This window comes from Crocodylus porosus, unplaced genomic scaffold, assembly GCF_001723895.1.
Source record: "Crocodylus porosus isolate Cpor-Errol unplaced genomic scaffold, CroPor_comp1, whole genome shotgun sequence".
In the NCBI taxonomy this organism is placed as follows: Eukaryota; Metazoa; Chordata; order Crocodylia; family Crocodylidae; genus Crocodylus; species Crocodylus porosus.
This window is the reverse complement of record NW_017728906.1, coordinates 91,285,964-91,296,968: the sequence shown is the minus strand read 5'-3', so window position 1 is coordinate 91,296,968 and position 11,005 is coordinate 91,285,964. Positions and strand designations below refer to the sequence as shown.

At 42.6% G+C, this 11,005-nt stretch overlaps 1 protein-coding gene across 1 annotated transcript in view; it reads right to left on the bottom strand.

The window, feature by feature from the left end:
• CCDC138 (coiled-coil domain containing 138) overlaps window positions 1-11,005 on the bottom strand; it is a 59,369-nt gene that overhangs the window by 3,037 nt on the left and 45,327 nt on the right. Inside the window, exon 14 of the mRNA XM_019529600.1 lies at window positions 247-385. Within this exon, the coding sequence (XP_019385145.1) occupies window positions 247-385 (139 nt within the window). The remainder of the gene's footprint in view (window positions 1-246; window positions 386-11,005) is intronic.

Sequence of the window (11,005 nt, the reverse complement as noted above, 5' to 3'; positions counted from 1 at the left end):
ACTTCCTGCCCTTTGGGCAGGGGGCTGGACTCGATGATCTCCCAAGGTCCCTTCCAGCCCTAATGTCTATGAAATCTATGAAAATGACAAGGAAACCTAGGTACTTCCCATGCTAGAGCTAATAATCTGTTATACTGCTGGAACTATAGACACTGGGAAGAAGAGAATGAAGAAAACAGCTTTCGATAACTAAAAACAAGGACAGCTTGAAAACCCTTAACAAACCAACCAAAGAAAAAACTTTACTTGATTCTGGAGAGTTTTTGTAGTAAAATGCTGAGTTTTTCCAGTATCTGAAGATCTAGTTTAGGGTTTCGAAGCAACACAGAACAAGTACGGAAAAAGGACTCGTTACTACAGGCTTCCAGGAAAGGCTGCAAGAAACCTATAAAAAAGAGAGAATTCTCATCAATTCTTTCAGTAGGAAACCCTTCCCTCAGTGTTGCAGTTAATGAAAGTCTAGTCACACATTTACAATGCAACAAGAGGATTAAAATGAAATGGAATCACCTTTTATTTTACAGCAGTTTTTACACAAGAATCTGGCAGACCTAAAAATTAATAAACTTGAACTCTAAACTGTAACATCACAAATGCTTGTATGTGAAACAAGTGTTCTCTGTTTCCTTCAGAAAAGATAAAACAGAAAACAAGGGTACTTCTGCGTTATAAATGATAATTTTGCATCTCAGGCATCCTAACTGAAACTCATGTACTGGTTGTTCTCATCCTGTGATTACCAGGAAAAAGTACTAAGTTGTTCCAAAGGTGAATCCCTACAGAATATTATTTTAAGAAGCTAAAAAACAGTGTGTCAGTGGAAGATACCAAAGTACTTAAAGAAGAAAATGTAGAACTAGACAACTTTTCATTATCACAATGCTTGTTTAGTAGTACTTATTTTCAAGACTGGTGAAATAATAATAGACTAAAGATTCATTTGTGTAAAAACACATATATTAGCATATATATATTGACAAAACATCCTCAACACTATCGACCAACGACTGATGACCAGCCAAAATTGTGCATCTTTCACTTAGTTCTTTTGCCTATGACTCTAGTGCTTCAATATGCAACAAGAACCATCCCTTTCACATCATATTTTTTAACCTTACAAGTTAGTATAAACTTACAAATTCTGTGATCAAGAACTAAAAAATGGCAAAGATGCAAAGAATGAGCAAGTCTATTTTTTCAGCATAAGGGAATGCAAATACGTGTCTCACCTTGCAAACTCTTCCTTCTGAAATTTACATGAATATGTATTTGTTCCACCCACAAGCAGATGAGTCTAAAGCTACAATTGCAGAATCAAAATCCTTCTTATGTAGCAATAAAAACATACTGAATATTCCGGTATTAAATAACATATTTTCATTTTGTCCCAAAGCTATCATTTTGTCTCAAAGAGATTCATAGCCTGAATATGGGAAATACTGTAGTGTTTGACATTCTTATGTATGCAGTACTGCACGTTAATAGCACAGGGTATTCACAGAAGTACACAGATTTGGGAAAAGAAAGAATTTTTTTCTTAGCTTAATTACATTTCTTAAGTTCCTATTAAAAAGGCAGCTTCCTACAACATGCACATTACTGCATAAAGCAATGAAACAAAAGAAAAATTATTGCTATAAAGCCCTATTTCATGTGCACCTGAGATCTCCTCATTATAAATGAGATGCTGAGATACTGTTATCAGTTCAATGAAGAATGGATGTATTTTTTGGTGAAAAAAAAATCTTCCCCCAAGGACACACAACTTTTATTAGCCATAACAGGTAGCCTTGGAGTGAATACAAAGTTGTAATTTATTTTATACACTTTACTGATATTTTAAACCTAAAAAGCAGTCCAAACTATATAACACCACACGGAACAGGGATTGAAGAATCCGCTTGGTAATAACAAGGTCAGTGTAAGAGTTTAAGTCATTAGATTCCATAGTATTTAAGCTTTTGTCCCTTACAGCTGTAAAGATAGCTTCCCATATATAAATTATATGCAAAATGCAATGTCTTCTCAATGAGTGTGCCAACAGATGACCCCAATACGCTCTGTTGCTGCTAATAACTTAGACAATTTCATTAGCCAGTGTTGCTTGACAAGATTTGCTGGTTTTCTTGCTGATATTTTGAACTCAGGAAATAACAAGATGGCCAAGTATGGTTTGTTTCATGCAGTTGTTTCAGAAAGAAATATTAAAAATGGATGCTGGAGTGACTGAAATGACCCAAAACAGAGCATGATGTAAAAGGATGGTAATAGAAATCTCCCTCATTTGCAGGGGGGTAGTTGACAGCAATAATCACTCTCTTATAATTTTGCTTTGCAAGTACTGTTCGACTTAAGAACTATACTTCCATCTACCTGAAGTGAGACAATCTGGAATAACTCTGGCTGTCCATGTATGACTCGAATATTTGTGGCTTTGTAGAGATTTGCTTGCTTCTTTGCATGAATAGGATGACTATACTCCTACCACTCCACCAGGGTAGAGAGCTCCTTTGTTGCCCTAGACAAAGTTGGGAAGGGTCATGCAAGGGCATGACATAGTAAGTCTTGTCATAAGGACAGGTCCTAATATTCCAGACAGTCCCAGTATTGATACAAAGGTGTGTAACATATGTACACTGCTAACATATTTGCAAAGTTTAAAGCAGGCAAAGGGGCAGCTCATAGAGCTACTAAAAAAACTAGCTTTCTGGAGGACTTCAGTTCAAATTCTCCTGTCATTTAATACAGTTCTAGATTTTTAAACTTACAATAATACTACCCTGGTCTAACTTTTTCTTCTCTTAAGCAATTTTATATTAACATTTTATATTAAGAGTTATTATACAGCTTCTGAAACAAAACACATGGAAATTCATATATTGTGTCCAAGGAATGCAAGAAGTATGTGCATATTCTCAACTTACAAGGAGGACAACAACTCTCTCAATGTCTGTTACATCAGCAAAGTGACGTGGATTTAATCATAATGAGAAACAAAAGAATATCTTGTTTATGATGGAGGGTGTTAAGATATTAGGAAGGAGCGAGTGAGAGAGACCATGAAAACATAAGTAAAACCCCAGCACCCACCAACTAATTTGGAGTGTTTTTTTCTGGGAGGGTTTCCCCCCCTCTATAAACATAGACAATGGATTGGAACAGACCTGAAACATCACGTCCAGCTCCACAGGTACACAAACAACCATATGCCAAAGATTTTTAAAAAGGGCCACTCCAAATCGTCCTGCACAACTACAAGGCACAGAAAGGCCAGAAACACCCCATGGGCCACAGGTAAAAGCAGGGAACACCAAGTCACTCCAGTAGTTTGCCACTGCAGTGACAGAGAAGTAGTCACTGTTAATTGATGCACAAAGAATCCTAGGAAGAGGACCAGAAACCATGCTACAGTGGAAAGCAAAATCTCAATCCTTCCCATCTGATGGATGAGAAAATTTCCCAACTAACTGCAAATCTGGTGATCAATAGAGCCTTGAAAGCAAGACACCACAGCCAAGAACTTTTGAGTTTTCTAAGTATTGGCAGGGGCACTGTTGCCTACCAGTCAAAATCCTCTAGTCTTAACTATGGCCAAATATATAATGCTTTTGAAGAAAGGCCCTCCGCTCCCCTTCCATAGCTGAAAGCATTCATGAGGTGAAAATATTTTTCCTGACACCAGTGGATGAAATTTCCCTAACACTGAAAGGCCTGGCCAGGCAGCTATCACACTACAAGCAAGTTACATCTATACCCCAAGATGGAGTTTGCAAATACACAATACCAAACAAAAGAAAACAAAGGTGTATGAGATACTATCTGCCTTCACATTCATATTTTGTGTGAATGATGAGGACAATGGCAAGTTCTTTCCACTGACAGGAAGATACTAGGATGTCTGTGGAAAGAGGGGAGGTCACTCCTATGCACTGTAATTTGAGACCCAAATCTGAGACCCAAAAAACATCTTCGTAGAGACAAACACCTCACTCACCAAGTCCTATGTCTCATAGAATACAGAGCTTGGGAAGTCTCCTTATTTTTTCTTCCATTACTCTTTTGAAATAAAATAATTTCATCATAAAAATGTAATCCTTTGAGTCTTAAGTTTACAACACAGACTGAAATGTTCACTAATTTACATTTTAAAAAATGACTACTTACTTTAATACAACGGAAGAACCATCGAAGTGGAAGTAATAGATTAGTTACAGTAAATATAATTTTATAACCAGAAGCAGAAAAAACCAAAACAGGTATGTTTTAAGTGCACAGGCGCGCGCGCACACACACACACACTAAGTCTAGTAAGTCTCTCATCTTAACATTTAAATGCATCCTTATCTGAAAAATAACTGTAGAGGTAAATAAATACTTCTAAAATATTAGGTTTTATGTTTGTGTTTTATGGCTGTTGTGACAACTCAGTCTGCATGTATTATGTCAGGATTCAGTACAAGTTAAAAATATCATGCACAAGTTTGCACACGCAACCTGAAAAGTTACTACCAACCTGAACTAACAGTTTAGTTTGGGTGGTAAGACTGCAACCATAAGCAATTAAATCACTTGATGGAAAGCATCTACATTTTTTTCTCATCACCAATCAAAGGCTAGGAATAGACACTACATTTGTCCCTGGGCAAGTTGTACTTTTGTCCCAGAACAGAAATATATTGAGATTGGGGTGCTGTTCTAATCAGTATTTAGTGAGCAGCTGAATGCACCAGCCATCGATTCAGTGATGCAATTCTAGGATAATGGTTCAAATACACAGTGCAATGTTCTGGAATAACCAGTTACTCCTTATTTTGTGAACTTTTTTTTTAGGATTGATCCCGGAACAACTAACATGGACATCTGAATGACTGAATGATCTGAATGACTGAATAAATGTGATGTCTGTTTTTAACCAAATCTGCCAGGAAGTTACATCTTATTTGGACCTATGTGACTTTGGAAAGGGAGACTGTCAGTATGCACTATTGCAGGCTTAATGAACACAAGCAATTGGGGTTTTGGTTCATCTTGATGCATATATATAAATTTTACTAGTACCACTGTCTACACTGTTGTGGTTCAGTGGTAGAATCCTTGTCTGCCACCTGGGTGACTTGGGCATGCACATAACTACAGGCATTAAGGCACCAAACATCTGGACTCAGTCCGATTCTGCCTCAATGGCCTAAGGGGGTGTGCAAGGTCTGGGCAGCCTCTATTCCTCCATACTCCTGCCTAAGCACATGTGTTGAAGGTCTGGGTGACTTATCATACACCATGATCCAGAAGGATCAATGGTTGCCTACTAGTAGCATCACTGGCAGATGTGCACTGAGGTAGGGATAATTGATAAAGAGCAGAAATATGTGGAATGGGAAGGGTTCTGAAACTCAGGCAGCATGTCTGTCTAGTTAGAGTACAGCAAAAAAATTACAACTAAAATTGGTGCCATGTTGGAGACAAAAACCTTCAGTACGCTTATTTGAATTCATGCTTCAAACAATTTCCTAAGATCCCGTACCTTACTGATTTTATAACAGTTGTTTGGAGCCAGGGTTTAAAATGCATTTGACATAATCTTACTTTATTATTTATTTATTCATTCAAATTATATATTGCACTTCTCAACAAAGGCTCAAGTCAGCTTACAATAAGAGAAAAGAATAGCTTATAAAACAGAAGGAAAAGAAGCGGACAAAACAACTTGAAAAGGTTCTGGAATTTCAACATAAAACAGAGACCAGAAACCAAAGCTCAGCCTAGCTCTGTTTGCCTAAGCACCTATATTATTGCTGTGCCCAAACTGTGCTGGGTACTTTCCCAAATCCATTACAAGGTAGCTTTGTCTCAAAGTGCAAGAGCAGACAATCAACAGTCCAAAGACAGAGAAGAAAGGTAGGAGAATGGGACAGAAGCAAAATGATCATGGTAATTATGGACAAGTGTATACAATTTTTGTTGTGTTGCTTATTTAAGTTAAAATACACTAAATGCACCCTCCCTACTTATCTTTCTATTGCTCAAGCCCCACATGCAGTTCCACTATCCTTATGAACGCCACAAAATTTGACATCTCATTCATCAGGAAATATTTGTTTTTGATGTTTGTCTGTTACAAGAAAACTGTAGTTATTTATAGTTTAACTCGGGCATTTGAAAACTTATAAAGCAAGCTTCTGTTTTGACTGATTACACACACACACACCTCTCTCTCTCTTACTATAAACACATATATACTAGTGACAAGCTATTTAGAAAGAGCACCCCAAGCAAGGAAAATTTTTGTAGGGAAGGGCTCCAGATTCAACTAGATGGATTATTTACATCAAAAGGATTTCATGAGCAAGCAGAAAGCCTACAAGAAATGGGAAAAGGATGCATCAGCAAAGAAAGCTTTATCTTAAGAGTTAGGTATGTGTAATTACATTTAAATTAGGCTATTATGTAAAATGCAGGCATCACCAGCTGGTCTGCTTCCTTATCCTTCAAGCACAGTTGAACAAAATTGACCATGGCTGCTGTCTTTCTACTGAAGTCAATACTGTTGATGGATTTTGGACACGTTCCGTGCACACCAACCTATAGTCCCCTCAGGTGACTTTGGTGCAGGGACACTGATTCTGTGATTCCTAAACCATCTTACACATGAGACAAATCCTGAGATGCTCATACAAGGGACTTGCCATATAAAAAAACCCCCATATATTGTTCTAATTCCAGGCTGACTTTCCCCCTCCTCCACCCCAAAATGGAAAAAATACAGAATTATACACAGGACTGTCCTGTGCACTATTCAAGGGAGCAGATGACCCTGTGCAGCAATCTTGAAGGGTACAAGGTTATTTGCCAACACCATGACTGAACAAGGCAGGGGGATACTTTCCTGAGCTGGATGTTCACAACAGAGTGGAAGAGCAAGTCAGGACAGGATACCCACACAGAAAGATATGACCCCGCCACTACTGAGCATGTTGGCAGTGGGCTCCCTAGTGACCTGCAAAGAAACAGACTGATGCACTTCACACTGAGTGAAAGGGCAGCAAGGGGACCGACCTGGTGCCAGCGCAGGGGCAAACAGGACTAGAAGAAGGCTTGCCCATGGATGGGTGAGGGGGAACTCCTGCAGTAGAGGGCAGGAGTAGCTGGGAGGGTACCGTAGGGCAGCGGGCAGCAGAAGCCTTCTCCTCCCTGAGGCAGGTATGACCCCAAAGCCAGGCTGGATACATCTTGGCCACCCTGTTAAAATACCTACCTTGCTTTTACCTATTTTGCCCTCATCACCAAAACACACAAAAACTGCACAGAACCAGATGGCTTTGCCTTCTGTGGTATAACAACCTTTGTAATAAAAACCTTGCCCCATACTATTAGAGTCTTCAATAAAAGACACTAAGAACTTCAGGAAACCCTCTCCTACTTGGCAAACAAATTAATCTGATTACCCACATAAGACTTTTAAAGTTTTGTGGTCTCTTGCACTCATTGCAATTCCTTGATCTCTCCTCCTTTTTACGTTTATGATATACTTGGATCAGTTTTAAGCTATCAACTGCTTCACTCTGCAAAAGCAGCTTGGAGGACAACAGCAGTTCAGGGACTTTCTTTAGTTATCAATTTATATTTGGGCAAAAAGTCATTTTTTAAAATTGAACCTTAAAATTTGAATCAATTTTATGCAAGGTTCAATTTATGCAAGTCTGACTTATAATTAAATAAGTATGGTAGATGTCTACAGACTCTGAGGCATTTAAACAATTGAGCAGGATTTTTGTGGATTGGCCACTAAGATTTACATGGAAATCAGGTCTTTAAATTGTACTTTACACACCTTGGATTTTTGAAAATTATGCCTGCACTCAGTAATGTCAAAGGCTAAAACCATAGACTATTCAAATGTTATCTTTATATTCTCTTATTTCCCAGCTCTAGGCCATTTTTATTAAACTCATCATAATCTATTTATATCTTTCCAATATCTGCGGCCTATTATGGGTTAAATTGAAGTTTCTGCAAGCTACGTGTATTTAGCTCTTCATATATCCCAATGTAAAACCTCTAAACTCCAATCTCTATTAGTGTTCTTTTCTTTATAACCCTCTACGTTCATATTTTTAAAACATATCTTATTACCTCTAACAGTAAGAATATTCTTAGTTTGGAACAGAGCAATAATCACAATAGCGATGGCAGAGCAGTAAAGAGCAGATTCTAGTAAATGGCAAATTCGTACACAAAGGGACTCTTATGTCCTCATACTCCCAGGGGTGGGCAATTATTTTGGGTGGCCGCTTACCAAGTATTGGCAAGCTGTTGAGAGCCGCATGGTTAGCCCTGCACCTTGACAGGTGCCCTGCCCCTGGTCGCCATCTTGGAACTGGAAGTCCCACCCCTAGCCCCTGACTTTTGCTACCAGGAGCTCCTCCCCTTGCCCTGGAAGTACTCCTTTCAGCAAGGGGTTTTGCCATCTTGGAACCAGAAAATTACCAAATCATATTCTAAAAAGTGAACATCTAAAACATTCATTACTTTGATTTCAAAAAATATTTTTGTCCTGGTTTACGTGCGTTTGTGTAGTGTACATAGACGTGATTGTATATAATAGCTTAAAACGAAGTCTTACATATATTATGGGGGGGTGGGTATAGGTTAGTGGGGGGCTGTAGGTGTGTGGGTATGCGGGGTGAGGGAGCAAGTGAATGTGCCTGCGTGCACACACACTCTTCCTCTGCCTCCCCACACACACTCTTTGCCCCTGCCTGTGCGTGCACACCCCCCCACACATACTGGCAGGACCCCATGCTCCCCAGTCTGGCCATGCAGCCAGGAACTACATGATGCTGGAGCAGGGTGGGAGCATGAAGCAAGGAAATGGCTGGTGGAGAGTGCGGCTGTGCTCCTGCTGCCAGCTCTCCCTGGGTCCTACTGCCTCTGGCTCCTGTCATCTTTAACAGGCAGCCAGGAGTTCATAAATATTTTCTAAATTTTTTAGGGGTTCTGCAGGCCGGATAGAATGGCCTGGTGGGCTGGATTCAGCCCATGGGCTGTATTTTGCCTGCCCCTGTCATACTCTGTGAAAAAATGCACTTACATATTCAGCTCCAGACTGGACTGCCTTTCAAACTAGCATAGCAGATTACTGATGAATGTTTAAATGTAATTAAGACAATGAACAGGAGTACCGTATTTTTGCGCATATAGCCCGCATCCATGTATAACCCGCAGAAAATTGTATTTTTGTAAAATACTTCATGTATTCCCCACACCCATGTATTCTCCACACCTCAAGACTGCAGGGGACAGGAGAGGAGAGGAGGGGAGGGGAGGGATAAGGAGCTGCAAGCCCTGCTCCCTGCCACCACCGCCAGCCACACTCTGCTGGGCACGGCCGCCGGAGCCGGAGCTGGAGCCCACAGCTGGGGAGGGGCTTGAGGGCTCTGCAGGGGAGAGGCGGGATGAGGAGCTGCGAGCTCCAAGTCCAGCTCCGGCAGCCGTGCCCAGCAGAGTGCGGATGGCGGCGACCAGGGCTCTGCAGGGGAGGGAGGGGGGAGCGGAGGGATAAGGAGCTGTGAGCCCGGCTCCCCACTGCCAGCTGCACTCTGTTGGGCACATGTGCCAGAGCCGGAGCTGGAGCCCACAGCTGGGGACAGGTGTCACAGGAGCACCAAGGTGTCCTGTGCCATGTAAGTAAAAGGAACCAAGCTGCCAATCAACAGGGCAGTGCAGCTGTGGGTTGCTATGGCAACCAGCCGGTCAGGTGGCCAGAAGGGGGCAGGGCCGGGCCTTTATAAACAGCCCAGGCCGGAGCCTGACTAGTAGTTCCCTTCTGGCAGCTGCAGGAGCAGGAGCTCTGTGGCTGAGCTGAGTGGCCAGAGTTGGTGATTACAGCCTTACCTTGCTGACCAGCCGCAATGATGCTAGGGAGGAGAGATCCCTGAAAGGAGGTACGGTGGAAGCCCTGCTGGGGGCTGGGAGCTTGTATTACGAGCGGGAAGGCTCTTTGTTGGTTTTTGTTACAGCTGTTCGGGCTTGGCTTGTGTTATAGTTACACTGGAGGACCGGGTGAGGCTGTAGGGGAGTGAGGAGGCCTCACGGGAGTTCCCCAGCAGCTGGGGGGGGTTCCCGGTGCCCAGCAGGGGCACAGTGCCAGTGGGGCACAACTGTTTGCATCGGAGTGGTGTGGTATACGGGGTTTGGACCCCAGCCCATGAGGGTGGCAGTTTGCCCAGTGGGGCAAACGACCCAAGAAGGGTCAAGGGGCCAGGCATGGCTGTGGCCACCTGAGCCCCAAGTGTGAGGAGCACGATATAGGCCCCAGGGAGGGTGAGGCCCCAGAGGGGGCAGCGAGCGCGTGGGAAGAGCGTGGTGTAGGCCCAGAAGGGGGGCAACAGCTGCAGAGAGTGTGGCATAGGCCCCGAGAGGGCGAGGCCCTAGAAGGGGTGGTGAGCACGTGCGATGAGCGTGGTGTAGGCCCAGAAGGGGGGCAACAGCCGCGGAGGCGTGGCAGAGGCCCCGAGAGGGGCGGGGAAGCCCAGAGATGGGCGATAGGCCCCAGAGGGGGGCAGCGGGTGGAGTAGGAGCCCAAGAGGGTGACAGGCCCAAGGGTGCCAGAGAGGGCGCCAGAGGGCAGGGGACCACACAACATCCCAGGGAACAACTGCGAGGCTTGGGGCATGCTAAAGGGGAGGTTTGGCAGCCTCCCATACAAACCTATTTATTATCAAAGTCGTGGCGGGCGAGAATCGGAGGGTGCTGAGTCCACCATGAGTGACAGTAGGGGGCGCTAGGGAGTTCACGGCCGCTCCTAGGCCCCACTCCCTCACAACAGGCTATGCTGTTCTAAAGACTCTGCATAGCCCGTACCCTTATATAGCTTGCACCCATCCTTCAAGTTTGTAAAAACGTGTATAGCCTGTGGGCTATATGTGCAAAAATATGGTATATAAATTACTCTACTTGCTACTTAAAATAATCATTGCAAATGTATTAGCCTCTTTTTAGATTGATT